Genomic DNA, 20,000 nt, shown 5'->3' with positions numbered 1-20,000 from the left:
CTGAGAAAAGGTAGGCTGCAACAAGATTGTGAAGGGCTTTTAATGCCAGAGGCATTTGTATTTCATCCCAGAGATAATAAAAAAAACACATTGAGTGTCTTGAACAGTGTAACTACACGCTCAGTTCTGTGCATTAGATTTATCAATTTAGTAGCTGTTTGGAAGATGGTTTAGAGAGCGAAGAAGCCTGAGTCAGGAAGGCCAATTAGGTGGTTGTTGAGAGAGTCCAAGTGAGAGGTAATGAGGGCCTCTATCCAGGGTAGTGACCTGTCAGTAGAAGTCTTCAATTTATTGAACTTTTTAAAGTAGCCTGTACTTTTTAGACTAAGTTAAAAAAATTCTTCAATTTTTGTAACAGATTCAGGTTGTTTTTTTGTATAACTACTTAATCTATAGAGCGGGTTAAAAGGTTTGCTATATGTTATCTTTACAAAAACAAACAAAAAATCATGCAGCATCCATACTTTACAAAATATATCTTAGACAGAACTGCAATTTAGATAGAATTCAATTTTGAATATTCCTATTCTTGTATCATAAGTAATGGCTTGGGGGTTTTGTATTTTGGTTAACCACAGACTAATTTTCTTTTGGCTGGTTAGTAAACGAGTAGACCCCTTACATTCCTTACTCCACCCAAGGCCAGGGGTAAAGTTTGAGATGTGGGTGCCCAGCATCCTGTAATCTGATATCTGTCACCTCTAGTGTCTAAAATCTTTGAAAACAGGATAATGTAAATTATTATCAAATTACCCCTCTGGCTCTACTTTTGTATTTCGTTGAGATAACAACGAAAAAAACCACAAACTTTCCACCTGCCTTTCCTGGTACCACCTGTTGTGAGTGTCCCTAAAGATCTCTTCTGTGCTCTTATCTGAGCTGATTTAGTTGTTAACCAAAGAGGCATGTGGTAGTGGAAAATATGTGGAATTTGGAGTTAAAATCCTGGATCTAACTCTTATTAGTTGCCTAATTTGGGGTATTCATCTTTCTGTACCTCAGTTTCCTCACCTGTAAAATTAAGGGGCTGGTCTAGATGATTTCTAAAGTCTTTTTTACATACCTCTATGTTTCTATGACCCTCTGAGTAAGTGACCCAAATTCATAACTGCTGCCCATATGGAATTTAAACTATATTCAGGAAGAAGATTCAGTATATTGGCTGTCAGAACACTCAAGGTCAATCAAGACACTCAAATAACCATCTCTGACCTCAAAGTCCTCCAACTTCCACAATTTTGGCCTAGTTCAGCTACTACCAAACACTTCATTGCTGTAATTGACTACCACTCCTGAGCCTACCATTTAAAGTCCTCCACAATCTAGTTCTAACCTACTTTTCTAGACTTATTTTACATTCTTTTTTTTTTTTGGCAATTGAGGTTAAGTGACTTGCCCAGGGTCACACAGCTAGTAAGCCTCAAGTGTTTGGTCTGAGGCCAAGTTTGAACTCAGGTCATTCTTACTTCAGGGCTGGTGCTCTATCCACTGGGCCACCTAGTTGCCCCCTTATTTTACATTCTTGATCATCATGCATTCTTTGTTCTGGCCAGATTGCCCCAGGACTAATCACTGTTCCCTTAATGATCTATTTCTCACCTTTCCACCTCTGTGCAGGCTATTCTCTCCTTTCACCCATTGCTTTGTGATTGTGAACATATTGTGTTTCCCTCCCTCCCCAGTGGAATGAACAGAAGCCTCTTAAAGGCAAGAGCTATTGCCTTTCTGTTTTTATAACCCCAGCGCCTTGCAGATTATAAGAGCTCAATCAATGCTTGTCGATTGGAATCCACTTCCTTCACTTATGGGAAGCTCCAATGTAGCTTGCTGTAGTCTTTTTAAGCCAAAAACTGAGAGGACAGGCAAGGAGTAAGGGCATTCCCGGGGAGCTTTAAAAATTGAAATGCATTCATTTCAGCTAGAATGACAAAATGCTATTTGCTTGTTAGGCTTTTAGAACAGTGAATGGGGCTCCTGGCCTTTCAGGACTAGCTTGTACACCCCCTATTTCCTGACCATTTTCTCAAAGGCCTCGTTAGCATCCTTTCAGGAGATCAGAAACCAGACCCTGGTAGTTTTAACTCCTTCATTTCTGGATCTGCCCTGGGCACTCCACTGTCTCCCCATTGGTGGCCGCCTCACCTGTCTCACTGTTTCAGGCAGACCCCAGCCATGTTTTACTTCATTATCTCCCTACCAGCACTCTTGATCCTATCCCTTCTGGTTCTTTTTTTTTTTTTTAAACAGAAAATACAAACACAGCATTTTATTTTTTAAAAGCCAATACATGAGACAGGAATAAAGTTGTTTTTAAAAAGATCTATCTGGACAAATTGTTCAAGAACCTACACAACTTCGTCCTCAGAAGCTATTGCTCGTCTCCAGCAAAGTGGTCAGTGCACATGGGAAAATGAATTCTAGAAATTAACAGGGCTTTCAGTCATTCAAATTTCACCATTCATACAAAAACTAGAGACCAGTAATAACCCAGGAGCTTCCAAAAGCAAATGAGCTGCACCCTCAAGGAATCCTTGCTGTAACCTCCATTTGTAAGATTGTCCAAATCTGTTTATATACACAAGGAAAATACACTCACTCTATAGTTTTCTTATCAAGAAAAGCCTTGCTCTCAACCACTTCTACTACTTCTCCAGAACCTTGATTCTTTTCCTCTCCACTACATCCTTCTCTTCTTTCAAGTATACACAGGTCTTTCTCCTCCTTGGGTGGGGAAAAACAATCCTGCAGACTCAGCTCTACCCACTGGTTTTGTTTACTTTCATTTGCAATAAAACTTCATTGTGTGGACTACACCCACTGCCTTTATTTCTTGGTTAATTACTTCCTTCTTAATTTCTTGCTACCACCCAGAAGAAATCGCTTTACTAAGATTATCAAAGACCTTATTACCAAGTCCAAAGGTCTTTTCTCCATCCTTGGCCTCCATTCTCTATCCCATTCTTCTATACTGGTGGCTCATTTTTTCTTACTTTAGCTTTTATGATATTACACTATACCTACCCTTCCAATCACTTAAGGCACCATCCTTGGCCTCCATTCTTATTTCACTGAATACTTTCTTGGAGAACCCTCCTGCTGTCATAACTTCAACTAATGCCTCTTTGCTGATGACTTCTAAATATTTATCTCTAGTTTGTGTCATCTCAAACCCTCCTTCTGTGTTTCTCAGCCTATTTGACATTTACATTTGAATATCCCATTGCCACCTCAAACTTTAATGTAAAAAACTTAATTAATCATCTTCTCCCACCAAATAGCTTCTCTTTCCAATTTACCTGTGTTAGGAAGTAGCACTGTCTCTCATTCACCACATGCGAAAACTTAGAGTAACATTTGAATAAACTCCCTCCTTCATCTCCTGCACCTAATCAGATACTAATCTTGCCCCCAATCTCTATTCTGCATACTACCTCCAAGAGAATCTTCTTTAAATTCCACTTTTATCATGTCAGTACCCTGCTCCACATCCTTCAATGAATCCTCATTGCCTACCACATCAGGTCTAGACTCTTCTGCCCAGATTCTAAGATCTTTTCTGAGACCTTACCCTATCTAGAGGAGCTTATACTCTGTAATTTATCAGCCTGTAGCTCTGATCAGGCCTGCTTCTTCACTACTCCCTGAATATGCTTTCCTTCTTGCCTCTATTGTTTCCCTTTCACGAAATACTCTTCCCTCTCCTGAATCAAAATTCTACCCCATCTTTGAGGCTAAGCCCAAGTATTATCTCCTCCATGAAGACTGATCACTCTAGACTTCTTCGATGGTCCTCTTCTTCAGAGCTGTAACTAGGGTGGGATAACCAAGATTTAGCCCCAACGTATGGGAATTTAGAGGCTGATGATAGCACATTAAGTCCATTAGTAGCATAGAAACAATTGAGCTTGGTATCTAGTTAGCAAGACTAATTAATAGGACTAAGAAACTACCAGATAGTGAACTTCTTTTTCTGACATCTGTACCCCAGGGGAATTCCTCCCTTGCTCGTCCTGGTCCTATCTCCTATCCTCACAGCGACCTTCCTAGCAGCAACCTTGAAGTGTGCCCTGGGGAAGAAGGGATTTCCTGGGGCTATAAGTAGGAAGGGGCAAGAGATGATGAAAAGAGTGGAGAAAAATGTGCTGACCTTAGGAAGTCCTTGCTCAGTAGGTCCCTAACTGAATTTGTTTTGATTTGGGTTCCTATTTCTGCCTACTTTCTCCAGGGAGTATGGTTAGTTATGACCCAGGGGCTCTTATGGTTAGTTAAGCTCTGTTCTTATCTAATCTCCTTCAGCCCTTAGGAATGAATGACACAGTTCAGAAATTTATTGTATACTATCTGATAGTGTTCATAATTGAATCATGTATACTAGTCTTGCCTCCTTAAGTAGACCTTGAGTTTCTTGAAGGCAGGAACCATGCCCTATGCCCCTTCTTAGGCATTCCTCAGCACATAAGATACTCAACCAGTACTTGTTCAATGTGCTTCCCTCTCTTTTGCATCAGGAAAGAGGTAGTGCCTTTTTAGAACAGAAGAGAGAAGAGCATCTTCTGTCCAGGGTCCTGCATCACTATTCTACCTGTTTCTCAATTTCAGGGGGAAAAAGTCGTTTAGTGGAAGCATAAGCATAAGATTTTTCATGCCTATTGATAGAATAGGTGAAGAGTCAGCATCTATTGCTATGAAGAGAGAAAGGGTATGCTAATTGATTGCATGAGTACTAGGTGCTGTATATGTAAATTATGTAAAATAAATCAATAATGGTAATAATGGCATTGCCATCAGAAGTTACAGAAGGATTGCCCTTAAGGAATTTGGACTTAGTAACATAGATTATGTCATTGTTATAGTAGTTGTTATTCAGTCGTTTCTGACTCTTCATGACCCCACCTGGAGTTTTCTTGGCAAAAATACTGGAGTAGTTTGCCATTTCTTTCTTCAACTCACTTTACAGATGAGGAAACTACAGCAAATAGGGTTAGTAACTGGCTCAAAGTCACATAACTAGTAAGTGTCTGAGACCAGATTTGAACTCAGGAAAATGAATCTTTCCGGCTCCAGGCTAGGCACTCTATCCATTGTGTCACCTATCTGCCCATAATAAAGTAATAGGAATTATTCAATATATCATTAAAAACTGTAAAAATTTAGCTCCAGTAGTTAGAATTATACACCAGAATCTTGCTACTTTTCATGGACTAACAGAATAAATTAGCCTTATACTCCAAATATCTTAGAGAACTCAACCAATAGACTGTAATGGAAACTGTAATGGAACAGGACCAATATTATATACTGAGTCATGGATGACACTTTTGATAAATGTCACCATATCAAATATTCAAGTTCCATGGAGTGAAAAGCTTTCAAAATGGTGATGTAACAGAGGAAGGAGATCAAAATCACAGGGGAACAGGATAAAGTATATACCATCTTTGTTGTCCTGTCTGTTACTGGAGTTGTACTAGGGATGATTTCAGTTAATTTAAATTCTAATGCTTTCGTTCAACTACAAAAGTAATTGCTCTATGCACCTGTATAATGTTTTCTGAACAGTAAAATAAAAAACATAACATGACTGGTATTTGTTTTAGGGTTATTTGTATCTGAACCTCCTTGTAAAATTTGAATATGAGATGACAATAATAACCTCTATCCACATTTATATCATGCTTTAGAGTTTATAAGATATTTTCCTCACCTTAATCCTATGTGGTAGAGAGTGTGATAATGTCCTCATTTTTACAGTTGATGAAATTGAGTCTCAGAGGGGCTTGAATGATGGTCACAGAATCAAGAAGGTCTGGGTTTAAATCAGGACTCAGACACTTACTATCTGTATGACCATTGGCAAGATCCCATTGGAGCCTCAACTCTCTCATCTATAAAAGGATGATATTTATATCTATAATACTTTCCTCTCAAGGTTGTTGTGAGGCCCGAATGAGATCATGTATGTAAATAGCTTTTCAAACCCTAAAGCGCTGTAGGAATATACATTATTATTGTGATTAGTAAGTGGCAGGGCCAGGACTCAGACCTGAGTGCTTCAATTTTAAGTCCAGGGCTCTTTCCAGTATAGAAATTACCAGTACAGAAAAAGAAACAAATTAACATGAGCAGACAACTCTAGCATTATCTCAGGGCCCATGGTTTTCTTCCACCTATTCTATATGTAGCTAATATGTACCTAGTCATTTTCATGTTGAAATGAAAAGCCCATCTGAATGTGGGCTCCTTGAGGGCAGGGTTTTTTTAATTTTTTAATTTTTTTAAACTTTTAGGCAATTGGAGTTAAGTGACTTGCCCAGGGTCACACAGCTAGTAAATGTCAAATGTTTGGTCTGAGGTCGGATTTGAACTCAGGTCCTCCTGACTTCAGAGCTGGTACTTTATTCACTGTGCCATCTAGCTGCACCTGGGCAGGGCCTTTTTTTGGCCTTTCTTTGCATCCCCAGTGCTTGGCACATAGTAGATACTTAATAAATGTTTGTGGAATAACTATCTGGTGAAACTGTTCCAGGTGGCTCTGTTCCTCATGCATTGTCCATTGTCCAGCAGGATTTTTACTGAGACTGCTCCAAAGTGGCCCAATTCTGGGGCTGAAACATACTGTCCACACTCTACTTGCTTTCATTCTACATCAGCTGCATCATGTCCCCCAAATTGTCACATTCAGTCCCCCATATTACTTAAGAGAGAATATGACCATATCCTGAGCCATTTGCTAGCCTCACTGCTATCTAGTGGGTGACTCAAATGGCTATAGAGTATGTATTTTCCATGGCATTTAGGCATCATTGGTCCTCACCTAATGGGTTATTTGACCCGCTTGGAATTTTTTTTCAGTGCACTAAATTTAAAAGCACCTGTCTTGGTGCTGATGGCTTAAGGGAACAGAGGTGATCATTTTCACTCTTCTCAAATTTCATAATGTTCTCATGTCAAGTAATGGATTCATTACTCAATGATCTGTGTTAATGGCAGATTAAGCCCATTGCCAAGATACATGAAACAACCAGGCAGAGGATTTAGGGGTCAGTTATTTCCATCATCCCATTGACACACTAGAATGAACTTAGCAATTCGGTCCATTATTCAGGAACCTATCTGCAAATGGTCAAGCTTCCCATCACTCGAAATTGGACTGAAGAGCTATCATGATGATGTCACTGGATGTGGATAAGTACTAGGACTTCTCAATAATTTCACCCTTTCTCAAAGTTTTTCAAACTCTCTCCATTTTTTTTCACTTCCACCCTCCCCTCCCCCATGACCCCAAATAACAATTTCTTATGTCTTTTAATGTAAATGGATACAGTCCACTTGGAGGCTGAGGTGCTAGCCTAGCTAACGGGTGAACTCAGTGGCTCTGCCCTCATTATTAAAAATGGGAAGTAATGAGGGGGTAGAAAGATGGGATCTCCGTAGCACACTCAGCTGTGAGCCCCAGAGATGAATATAGGAATACCATATTCTGGGAACACCTCTGTTTGATTAGTTAGTCAGTCAACAAACATTTACTAAGCATTTACTAAGTGCCAGGCCCTGTGCTAAGCGCTGGGGATATAAAGAAAGGCAAAAGCGAGATCCCTGTCCCAATGCACCTCACATTCTAATGGGAGACAACATGCAAACAGTTATGTACATGCTCTATATATTCCAAGTAGACAGAAAGTTAACTTTCTTCCCCTTTGGAAACTCTTCTCAGGGCATCAGAGTTGGTTCTGAGATTGTCTTAAACAGAACTATTGCCCCATATCTACTTCAAGATAACCCAATCCACACATTTCATCCTAGGCTAGAGTCTAGCTGGTATCATCTTTGTAGAAAAGATTTATGTACTAATTAAAGGGTTGGACTAGAGGCCTCTAAGGTAATTTCCAACTCAAATACCATATGAATTGATACTGAATTTATATTAATACTGCATGAATTTATGGTCCTCTGCTTTTCCTGCAGTGATTCTATCATAACTAAAGATTGTGATTATGGAAAGGAAACACAAATAATTCACCCTGACGATTTCACCTACCTGGTCCCACGTGTGTTAAAGAAACATCTTGGGGTCTTGGGGATGATGTGGGAACTGCTGGATCCTTAGCATCTAAGAACAGAAGGAGACAAACATTTATTGTGTTTTCAGTATCCAATATTATGCAAGTTATTATTGTTTTGCTTTTAATGCAAGATTTTTAAGAACAAGATGGGAAACCTAAGCTATAAAATTTTCTTCCTAGGTTTTGTTGTGTATGTAGAAATGCTTTTTTTTCTAAAAGTTCAGAATAATAAAAATTTAAAAACAAAAAGAAATGAACCTGAGCAGATGACTCCGGCATCTTCCTGGTGCCCACAGTTGTGTGCATCCCAGCCCACATGGGCGCACTGCCCCAGATGACTCTCTTTCCCTGTGCACTGCACATTATCCAGAAGGATTTTTCCTGAGCCTGCTCCAAAGTGGGCCCCTCCCAAGGCTGAAATGGACTGGCCACACTTCAGCTGCCTGCACACTACATCAGCTCCTTTCCTGTCCCAGAGGTCATCACACACAGTCCCCCAGGTTCCTTGGTAGTGAACTTCAACACGTCCTGAACATCTTCCAGATCCATTCACAAGCCTCACTGATATAGACTCATCTGAGGAGGTATAATAGAGAGAGAGAGATATTGAAACCCACTTTCCAAGCATAGAATATATTTCTCCATTCTTTTCATCATCCGTTGTCTTTCTTTCTCCTCTCAACTCATGATCCCAGAGATGTAGATTAATTTGGACCTTCAGAAGATAATACTAAATAATAAAAAAAAATTATTCTTCCACATTGTATGACAGGGTTGAAGGAAGCCACCTTAGACCAAAACAAATACAATCTGCTCCCCTCAGTGGATGTTTCTCTCTTAATCTCATGTGTCTGCCTCCTTTCCTCCTTCCCTTCCCCCTCCCTTCTTTCTCTACTTTGACCAGCTACTGTTACTGTTGCATTTTATAAGATGATACAGTATGATAATTTCCTCTAGGCTTGCATGATTTTCAGATACTTCTCACCCTTCTTCTATGTCACATAGGCCATAAAAATAACATAATGTTTCCCTGAAGCTTGCATTATATTACAACATTCTTATGAGGTAACTGTAAGAATGTAAGCACCTTGAGGTAAGAAACAATTCTTTATTTTGCCTTAGTAACAGCAGTGCCTATCAGAGTGCTTACTATGTACCAGGCACTAATAAATACTTGTTGAATTGAGTGACACACTTGGGTCACAAGATGGTCTCTTCATGCACACATATGTCTCATCATTGGAAATATCATCTAAAATGCAATTCCACAAATATATATTAAGTGTTTCTTAAAGGATCAGGGGTTTAGAGCCAGAAGGACCCTTAAATACCATTGAGTACAGCCTCTTCATTTTATAGATAAGGAGCCTGTGGTTAAGAGAGGCTAAGGAGCCAGTCCAGGGTCACACAACTAGTATGGTTTTTGAGGCAAGGTGTCTTTCTGACTCCAAATCTGTTATTCTAGCTACCAAGTCACCTAGTTTTTAAAAGACCGAATACCATGAAGAGTGCCTCTCTGTAAGGTACTGAGCTAGACAATGGAGATACAGAATAATGATGATGATGATGATAAATCAGTCCCTACCTTCAATTAGCTTATATTCTGCTGGGAATACAAGCTATTAACAGACAAGCTCTGGAAGTCAGACTGACCAAAACTTGGAGGAAATAAAGAAGAGTAATGAAAAACAAACTGGGAAAGATAGAATGAAGCTGAGTTCCACAGGTAAATAAATGACAGGCTGAGAAGTTTGTATTTTTTCCTAGAGAAAGTGTCACGGTCAGATAAAGATAAATAATAATGCTATGCATTTTAATAGTCTTTGCTAGAAAGAAATATATTTACAATAAAATGGATCTGTCTTTTGAGGATGTTTAGTTACGTAAGCACCAAATAGTCATTTCAAGTATAAGCATGAAATTCAAGAACAGATTTAACCGGGTGACATATTTATGACAAGCTAGAGATGGAATATATATGTGTATTTATATATATATACACACACACACACATACACACATACACATACATATATGTGTGTATATATACACACATACATGTAAGTATGTGTGCATATACATACAAGTACACACCCTTAGATGAATGGATAGATAGATCAATTAATAGATAAATAGAGGGATGGATGCATGGACGGATAGGTACTGGTCAGTAGTCACAATGTCTCTGGATATTTTCCTCTTAGCTTCAGAGGCCTATATTTTGTTCCAAGAATTCTAAACCTTTTTCTGTCTTTGTAACCTTTGTATTCCAGTACAACCTTTGGCCTATTCTCTGTACCCTCCTGTTCAATATGTAAGGAAATACATTCTAGAATTTAATATGCATATGCACACAAGAAAGGAAGAAATTAATTCATTTCAGTGAGATAACATAGTTATTTACCAAATATTCTTCATACTCCTTGATAAACTTTTCATTCTCCCCGGGGGTTGGAAGCCCCTGATCTATTATGTCTTGTTTGTTCCTTAGGATGTGGTACAGGGAAAATCACATCGACTTTGGAGTCAGAAGACTTGGGTTCAAATCTTGCCTCTGACATTTATCTGTGTGACCATGGACAAGTCACAACTTCCCCGGGCCTCAGTTGCCTCATTTGCAAAATGAGGGCTTGGAATTAGAGCCTCTGGAGTCTCTTTCAGCTCTACATATCTTTTGAATAGATAATCTAGATCTTTTGAAATATAATTCTGCATCATTCTTATTGCCACCTTTCCTAGTTGTTTTTTTAAGCATGGGTCAGTTAACGTTCACCTCTCAGCCCAATGTTTGCCAGCAGAATCGGTTCATACCTGATAACTGCATCAGGGGTTCCATGGCTATGGCTGTTGCAGGTTCCGGGGAGTCAGCAACTACAAAGAAAATCAAAATTCACCACACTATTAGACATTACCGCAACACAGATAAAAAATAAAGATATTTTATGGCAACAAGAAAAACTTCTTTGAAAACCTGGAATCACAGTATCTCTCTATTAGAAAGGATCTTAGAGGTATAGCCTATAAATGAGGAGTAGTCAATCAACAAAGAATCATTAAACACCAGCTATGTCCTAGACACTCTGCTAAAGTATCAGGGGTATAGATACAAAGTTAGAGAGTTCTATCCTGAAGGACTTCAAATTTTACAGGGATGATCCAACATGTTCACTGATAAATAAATACATGATCCATACCAATAAATACAAAGTGATTTTGGGGTGGAGAGTTTCATTAACATTTAGGGAAATTAGGAAAGTCCTTTTGAAGGAGGTAGAATGTGGACTGAGGCTTGAAGGGAGATAGGGATTCCAGAGGAGGTGGGAGATTTTTGTAAGCATGGGAAATGGCTTGTGGAAAGGTGTAAAGGCAAGAGATAGAATGTTACTTCGAGGGAACAGCGTATTGGCACATTAAGGTGGGGATGTGAAGTACATTATGTGAGTAATGAGTAATCAGCTTAGAAAGAGAGACTGTATGGCAAATGGGTTTGATTGCCACCTCAGTCACATACTAGCCGTGTAACCTTGGGTCACCAACTTCTTGGTCCTTGAGGCATCTTTCCAAGACTATAAATGGCAGAAGAGGTAGTTGCTCCTTTGTCAATAAGGATGAAAACATAGGTCCATACCCTATTATGATTTCCCCTCCCCACCAAAAAAAGATAGGCTGAGTTCAGATTGTGAAGGTCTTTAAATGCCAAACAAAGGAGTTTGCATTTTATCTTAGGGACAATAGAGAACCATTGATTCATCTTAATCAGGTGACTGACCAAGTGAGACCATTGCTTTAGGAATATCAGTTGAACAGCTATGTGGGGAATGGATAGGAGAGGAAAGGAAAAGGCGGAGTGCAGGAACACCAATTAACAGGCTCTAGTAATAGTTCAGGTGATAAGACTCCAAGCTATGGTGGTTGTAGTATGAGTGTCAAGAAAGATATGAATATGAGGAATGATGGGGAGGCAGAATCAATATGGTTTGGCAATGGATTGATTATTAAGAAGATGGGTGAGTGTGAGGAGTTGGGGATGGCTTCTACATTTCTAATCTGTGTGAATAGAACAATGGTAGTGTCCACAGAAAGAGGAAAGTTAAGAAGAGGGGTGGGTTTAGCAGAAAGAGGAGTACTGTTCCCATGGAGATGTGAAGTAGACAATTAGAGATGTGGGATTGGAACTTGGGAGAGAAATATGGACTGGTTATATAATTTGGCCATCCTCTGCATAGAGATGAGAGTTGAATCCAAGGAAGCTAATGAAATTTGTATATATATATATATAATATATATTATATATACATACATATATACACACACATACATACACATATATGCATGCATACATATATACATACATACATATGTACATACACATATATATGTGTGTGTGTGTGTATATATATATATATATACATATATATATACATGCCTTCTTTGCCCCTGGTTCCACATTAAAATGTAAGTTCCTTGAAGGCAGGGATCATTTTTGCGTCTGGTACCTAGCAGACATATAAGAAATACTTGTTGACTGAGTAATTCTCACAACTGCCCTGGGGGACGGGCACTATTATTATCACTTTATACATTAAAGAAAATGAGGCTCAAAGAGATTAAGCAATTTGTCAGCATGTAGCACAGTGCCTGGCATATAGTAAGTGCTTAATAAATGCTTGTTGACTGACTGATGGAACAGGGTCATACAAAAGCAAGTATTCAAAGTAACATTTGAATCCAGGTCTTCCTGTCTCCATGTTCATCTCTCTCTACATTATGCCAAACTGCCTCTCAATATACATAAGGAAAATCATAGGTCTTTTTTGGAATCCCAAGGCTTCTATCAGTAGGTGGAATATGTAGATGAAGGCAAATTCTCATTTTATAAAAGCCTGCTGTTCCATGGAATTATCATGATGAGAGTGTGGGCTCAGACTAATAATGGGCAGATCTTTATTTTAATCTCCTCATTTCTCACCCGGCCTCACTACTTTGGCATTTCTCCACCTTTTCCACCATGCCTCTCATGAGTACCTCCCCTGGCCACCCTCTATTTCCCATTTTCAGCTTCCTTGTGAGGTGTTGTCTTCTCCATTAGACTGTTAGCTCCTTAAGGGCAGGGAATTTTTTCTCATATTTTTATGTCTAGCACTTAGCAGAGTGCCTGACACAGAGTAGGTGCTTAATAAATGTTTATTGACTATTACTCAGGTGGACCAGAATATTTTAAAACAAATTTGATAGAAATTTCTAGCACTACCATGGCCGCATAATAACATAGCTGTTCTAATATTTGTTCAAATAGGATTGTGGTAGGTTGGGTTTTTTTTAAGCAATCAGCAATGATGGTCAGTATTATGTTTTTCATTCTGTTTCTATTTCTATGAATGTGATATATCTTGTTTGATACATTAAATATGGAGAACAGGCAAGATAAATTTACAAATAACACTTTCATACTTATTGGTTGTTCCATGGATATGGATGAGGAAGTTGATATTTTATCAGCTACAATCAATGAAAGAAAAAAATACCTATTATCAAAAAGTCACACTACTAACCTCCAAAACAGACAAGTCCATAAATGATTAAAAGAGATAGCTAGTATTCCAAATGTCTTCCTGGCGTTTTTTTGAGGCTGAGTAATGGCTTGCTCAAGGCCTTGAAGCTACTTAGCAACAAAACAGGGGCTTGAACCCTGGTGTCCAGACTCCCAGGCTTATACCTTTTGTACTTCATCAAGCTACCTGAATAGTCAGTCATCAAGTCAACTTCAATAAACATCTTTTGCAAAAGTGCCCCCAGTAGGACATGGGAATCACACTTGGCCCCAGAGAAGAACTAGAAAAAAAATATGCCTTCCTCCTTCATTGCAGGGTGGGGTGGAATATTGCAAACACTTAATCAAGGCATCATTTACTGAAATAACCTTATCCTTACCCTCTATCCCTTTTTTAATTGAACTTTTTTTCTTTAAAAAAAACTTATTTGTTATAAGAGATAGCTTGCTGGGTATGTAGGGAGATATAAAAACAAAGGCATCAATTAATTTTAATGGGGGGTCACATTGAAAGCAATTTCATTTAAAGTTTAAAGAAATCCTCTTCTACCCACCACCAAGAGAGACTACTTTAGGTTCTTCCATTCACACATCATTTTGGGGAGGGGATAAGACCCAATGGCAATGTCTAAGGAACATAGAAATCCTGGAATTTCTATGAGCTCCACAAAGCAAAGAGAAGAGACGTCTTAGCTGGGAAGCAACATCAATACTGCTTGGAATCCCAGGAGAGGCAAGGGCCTTCCTTCAATGAAGTTTTCTACTTTTCACTTCATCTAGAGAGAAATTATGCCCAAGATTTCCCTGTCAGAGTTGTGAGTCTTTGCAGGGGCCCCATAACCAAACTGCTTTGGAGGGGAGAAAGTTGGGAAGGATAACAAAAATATATTCCCCAGCAACGTGAACTACTTGTTGTTGCTTTTACTGTTCATTTTGGCCCTGAATAAATATATTTATTGTTAACATGCTTAAATAATGACAACCTAGACCTAAGTGAACTTTAGAACTTCTCAGAATTATGGTGTGGGGGAGGCAATGAAATATAGAGCTCATTTATCATGGAAAATTCCCATGGTATGGACCTGGGTCCATATAAGCTTAGAGCTAACTTGAAACAGGGACTATGATTGTGGGGTTTCATTCAACAGGTTTGATTTTTTTTAGCAGTCTTTGATCACAGTATTAACAGCATTCTATTCAATACAGATTAAACTAGCAACAATCCTTACTTAGTTCCCCTTAACTGTCCCTCACAATCAGGCCACCTGGCCAGCTGGTACAATCCCAAGCCAAAAATTTGGCAACACTCCTCCATTCCAGGGAGTGATAAATCAATATCTGTTTTGGGGCCTGGGGTAGCAATGCTCTTCCTGATGAGAGAAGATGATCAGTTTTACCTTAGCCCTCAAAAATCAGGGAGGATTTATATACTACTTTCTTAGCATCTGTCCATTCAATCACCTGACTACCACCCTAGGGAGAAAATCAAATTAACGTGCTAGCTGGGCACAGCCCCGCTTTGGTTAGGAAGGGTGTGACATCAACCATCCCACAGCTAGCCAATCATTTCTCCCTCTTACGTAAATCACCATGATTCTGGATAGAAAGCTGCTAAAGCTAACACTCTCTTTCTCTGCTATTACTCCATGCTGGCTCCCTCATCCTCATCCACCTCAGTCCTGCCTGTCTCCTGTCGCTATCCTGTTCTCGTCCACCCTCATCTTTCTTATTGTACTTGTGAAGTTGAAATTTCATACTTAAGGACAAGAATTTAATCTACCCTTTGCCCAACCATTATGATTTCCTCCGTCTCTGGATTCCTCCCTCTATAATTCATCTTCTACAAAGCTGCCAAATTGATTATTCCTCAAGTATGGTTCTGAATATGTTACTTTCCTAATAAAGAATGTTCTGTGGGTCACTCCTACCTCCTACATAAAATATACACTTTTCTTATTGACATTTAAAATCTTTAACAACCTGGCTCCATCCTATCTTAAGTAGAATGATTTCACATTACCTCCCCATCGTGCATTCTATATTCCAGACACAGTGATTTACTTGCTGTCCCCAGCACATGATATTTTATCTCTCATGCCTATACCTTTGCACAGAGTATCATCTCCTTCCCCATGCCTTAATTGCTCTTTCCATTTCTGCCTCTTGGAATCCTATCAAGGTTCAGCTCAAGTGCCACCTTGTGCATGAAGCCTTTTGTGATTCCGCAGTTACTAGCTTTCTTCTCAAACACTCTTTCCCACTGCCCCAATTCCTTTATATTTATTTTGTATGTATGTTAAATTTACTTGTTTGTGTACTTATTTCTTTCCAGTCGGATTCAAGATCCTTGAGAACAGGAACTATTTTGTATTTCTTTTTTTTATCTGAAGCACCTAGATACCATGCCTGGCCCATTCCATAGATATTTAGTAAGTGCTCGCTGAATTAAATCCAAACTTCTAGCCTTAAACTTCCTCATTTGTAAAATGTGTGTGTGTGTGTGTGTGTGTGTGTGTGTGTGTGTGTGTATGTGTATGTGTTCTGGGGTGGAGAATTATTGGGCAAAGGTCAATTTTAGTTAGAAAATTTTATGATTCAATGAAAGTCTGAGGATTTCACTGTGGGATTTATCAAATTCAATTACCATCATTAGAGGAAAAAGTGTTCTTCTTTTGAGTATGACAAATAGCATTTTAGATTTGTTTCCTAAGTAACATCATAAGATAATACATTTGGGGCCTGGAAAGGTCATTGAGTCCAACTATCCTTATTTTATAGATGAGAAAACTGAAAAACAGTATATGCAGCTACAGTCCAGTGCCTCATCCACTAACCACCACTGCCTGTAGCGTAAAAATGCTGAGTTCTAGATTGAAAATCCAAAGTTTATATGGAATTTCCTAAGATTTTTAAAGACCACAAATGATTGGAAAGGAATTTATATGAGTATTTAAAATAATTTGAATTCTCCCTCTCAAATTTTTTTCTATCTATTACAGCTTCACTACACATGTTTTGTTCTTATTATATTGTACTTGCGAAGTTTCGCTTTCTCTTAATAGGCTTGGATTTGCAATAGCAACATGTGAAATTGCTTTATTTCTGCCCACCCACCATGCCTAAAAGTCACCTAAACTACCACCAGGTGGAAGTATTGCTCAAGCTATGACCTCACGGCCAGCACCACTAAGCTCACCCGAAGCAATCAATTAAAAAAAATTAATAAACATTTAATCAAATACCTACTATGTGCTAGGAAGTTTGTTGGCACTGAGGATGCTAAGACAAGAGTAAGAGAGTCTTTGTTCTCAAGAAGCTTATATTCTATTGGGAGAGATATATTTGCATATATAAGTATGTATAAATAAAAGCAAATGATATAAAGCAATTTGGGGTGAGTGAAGATAGTAGCAACTAGGGGTGGGATGGGTCAGGAGAGGTTTCAAGTAGAAGGTGGCAAATGAGCTGCGTGCTGAAGGAAACTAGGGATTATAAGAGGTATAGGTGAGGAGGGAGTGTATTCCAGGCATGGGGCCTCAAGCCAATACAAAAGCACAAAAATAGGTGGTGTTGCTTCCTTCCTTCCTTCCTTCTTTCCTTCCTTTCTTCCTTCCTTCTTTCCTTCCTTTCTTCCTTCCTTTCTTCCTTCCTTCCTTCCTTCCTTCCTTCCTTCCTTCCTTCCTTCCTTCCTTCCTTCCTTCCTTCCTTCCTTCCTCCCTTCTTTCTGTCATTCCTCTCTCCCTTCCTCTCTCCCTTCCTTCCATCCTTCCTTCCCTACTTCCCTCATTGTCACTTCTCATTCCTTCCTCCCTCCTTCCCTTCCTTCCTTCTTCCTTTTCTCTCTCCCTTCCTTCCATCCTTCCTTCCCTACTTACCCCTTCTCTGGTTCCCCCTTCCTATTCCTTCTTCCCTTCTTTCTTTTTCTTCCTTCCATTCCTCCCTCTCTTGCTTCTTCTCTCCCTCTCTCCTTTCCTTGTCCCCTACTTTCTTTCCTCCCTCCTTCCCTCCCTCCCTTCCTTCCATTTTCAGTCACCACTCAATGACATCTTAAGTTTCTTTAGACTTGAGAAGATTCAAATTCCTTATTCTGACCAACTTGGAGTTTGACCAGATGCAAATCTGAGCTTACTTGATGGACTAGGTATTTCTGAAGACGGCAGAGGTGGTTCTGGGAGCGACAATGATGACGCTGGAGATAAAAGTAGAGATGATGAGGATGAGGATGAGGACGAAGATGGTGGTAATCCTGCTGCTGCTGCAGGAGATGAAAACAAAGACTTCTGTTCCTATTTGTCAGGGAAGAACTGTCCATCACTTTATTATTATGAAATGAAGAACAAAAGTAAATGACTGAGGCCTTCAACCTTCTTTCAATTGCTGTTAATATCCTGATATTACATCTGCCTATACTTTTTGAATGTCATTGGGATAGAGGTTGGGCCTATGATTTCATTGGTGTCATTGGTCTTTGGTTACTAATGAGATTTTATTGCCCTTCAGGTGGAGAAGCAGGCCTCCAAACAAACACTCTGTTATTTAATTTTGTTGTTCAGTGGTTTTCAGTCATGTCAGACTTTTTGGAACCCCATCTGGGGTTTCCTTGACAAAGAAATTCCTGAGCGGTTTGTCATTTCCTTCTCCAGCTCATTTTACAGATGGGGAAGCTGAGGCAAACAGGGTTAAGTGACTTGTTCAGGGTCACACAGCTAGGAAGTGTCTGAGGTCAGATTGGAACTCAGGAAGATGAGTCTTCCTGACTCCAGGCCTGATCAACTGTGCCACCTAGGTGCCCTGTTATTTAATCACTGTGGAAATTAAGTGTGGAGATTTAGCTTGGCAACTCATCTGTATTTAGATTGTTAGAAAATTGCCTGGAATGCTGAGAGATTAAGCAACTTTCCCAGAATCAACAGATAGTATGTGTAGAGGTATGAATCGAACCCCTATCTGCTCTTCCTGACTCTAACGCTTCAGACTCTCTCTAGATGTTGCCACCTTAACTCATCTGCCTTTTCATTTTGGAAATTCCATCAGCACCTGTGTCTTTTCCACCCTGCAGCATCCCTTTGCCATGCTGACCCCTTCTCCCACTGGTGAGTTGCTTCTAGGGGTTTCCATTTTGAGAATCAGTCCATACTTACCATGCTTCATGCCCTTCTGGTGTTTCTGACTCTGAACTTCACCACCATGCCCCAACCTGGGTACCTTACCTTCCCCCCACCTTCCTATACTTCTCAGCTCCTTTTTATGTTCTGTCTTCCCCCATTAGAATGTAAGCTCCTTGAGCAGAGGGAAGGCCTTCCATTTTGCTTGTATTGCATCCCTGGTGCTCATCACAGTGCCTGGTACATAGCTTACCAAGTACTGGTTACCAGTACTATTTCTAGAGCTCTGACCTCGCCACTGAGGCTACCTTCCTTGAGAATGTCAGTAGAGGCAGGTCTACTCCGTGGAAATAGCATATTCTACTCTTAAAAGAGCCATAGCAAAACTAGAATTACTTTAGGGAAATACTGAGAATTGGTACAGATTGTTGCAAATCAATTTCATTTACTTTTCAAGGGGATTAGAGTGAATCAGTTGCCAGTTAGAATAAAAGAAAGATGCCTTAGATCCTATTGCATCTGGGGTTATACCACAAACTACAAAGCTTGTGGAATAATCTAATATAGGGACTAATCAGTAAAAGAGGTGAAAAACATATAGAACTCTATGCCTTGAAGTGAAGCAATTGGAATGGAACCACCAGTTGAATGCAAACTTTTTGAGGGAAGGGACGGTTTTCTTTCTGTCTTTGTATTCCACTATGCCTTGTACATAGTAGGTGTTTAATAAACACTCAAATTGAACTCAATATGAAGTTTGTAGATAAAGTATAATTCAATATGAAGTTTGTAGATAAAGTGTAACTGAAGGAATAATGATCCTGGAACAACAAAAAAATAATCTTCATCAATCCTGACCCAAGTCTATTCTTGGAACAATGAAAATGAATCATTTGAATAAACTAGGCTGAGGACACTGACTTTTGCATAAAAAGAATGTGAAGACTAGCCAAGAACCAATTGGAAATACACACAAGTAAAAGATATGTTAGGGGTATAGGCCCAAGTCTTTCAGAGTCTGTTCGTGTGGAAAGATGAAAACATTAATAAACATTGGAGTAGGTCATTAAACCTGTCTAGTAGGCTCTTTGAATTCTGTGCATGAAGCATGAGATTTGAGTTTTTAAGAGAGGGAACGTTCATTCACCTGCACAGACGACACTGGCATCTTCTTTGTGACCACAGTTGTGGGTGAACCAGTCATCATGGGAGCACTGGGCCAGGTGGCTTTCCTCTCCACTGCACTGCACATTGTCCAGGAGAATTTTCCCTGAGCCTGGG

General features: G+C 39.4%; 1 protein-coding gene across 1 annotated transcript in view; it reads right to left on the bottom strand.

The window, feature by feature from the left end:
* The window catches only part of LOC114026188 (deleted in malignant brain tumors 1 protein-like), a 134,388-nt gene that overhangs the window by 52,937 nt on the left and 61,451 nt on the right, over positions 1-20,000 (bottom strand). Inside the window, exons 11-14 of the mRNA XM_027839815.1 lie at positions 19,867-19,995; positions 10,875-10,934; positions 8,322-8,639; positions 8,039-8,110 (exon numbers count right to left, since the gene is read on the bottom strand). Of these exons, the coding sequence (XP_027695616.1) occupies positions 8,039-8,110; positions 8,322-8,639; positions 10,875-10,934; positions 19,867-19,995 (579 nt within the window). The remainder of the gene's footprint in view (positions 1-8,038; positions 8,111-8,321; positions 8,640-10,874; positions 10,935-19,866; positions 19,996-20,000) is intronic.

The sequence above is a fragment of the Vombatus ursinus genome, unplaced genomic scaffold (genome assembly GCF_900497805.2).
Source record: "Vombatus ursinus unplaced genomic scaffold, bare-nosed wombat genome assembly UNPS02014833.1, whole genome shotgun sequence".
In the NCBI taxonomy this organism is placed as follows: Eukaryota; Metazoa; Chordata; class Mammalia; order Diprotodontia; family Vombatidae; genus Vombatus; species Vombatus ursinus.
Note: the sequence above shows the minus strand (reverse complement) of the source record. Positions and strands in the feature narration are given on the sequence as shown.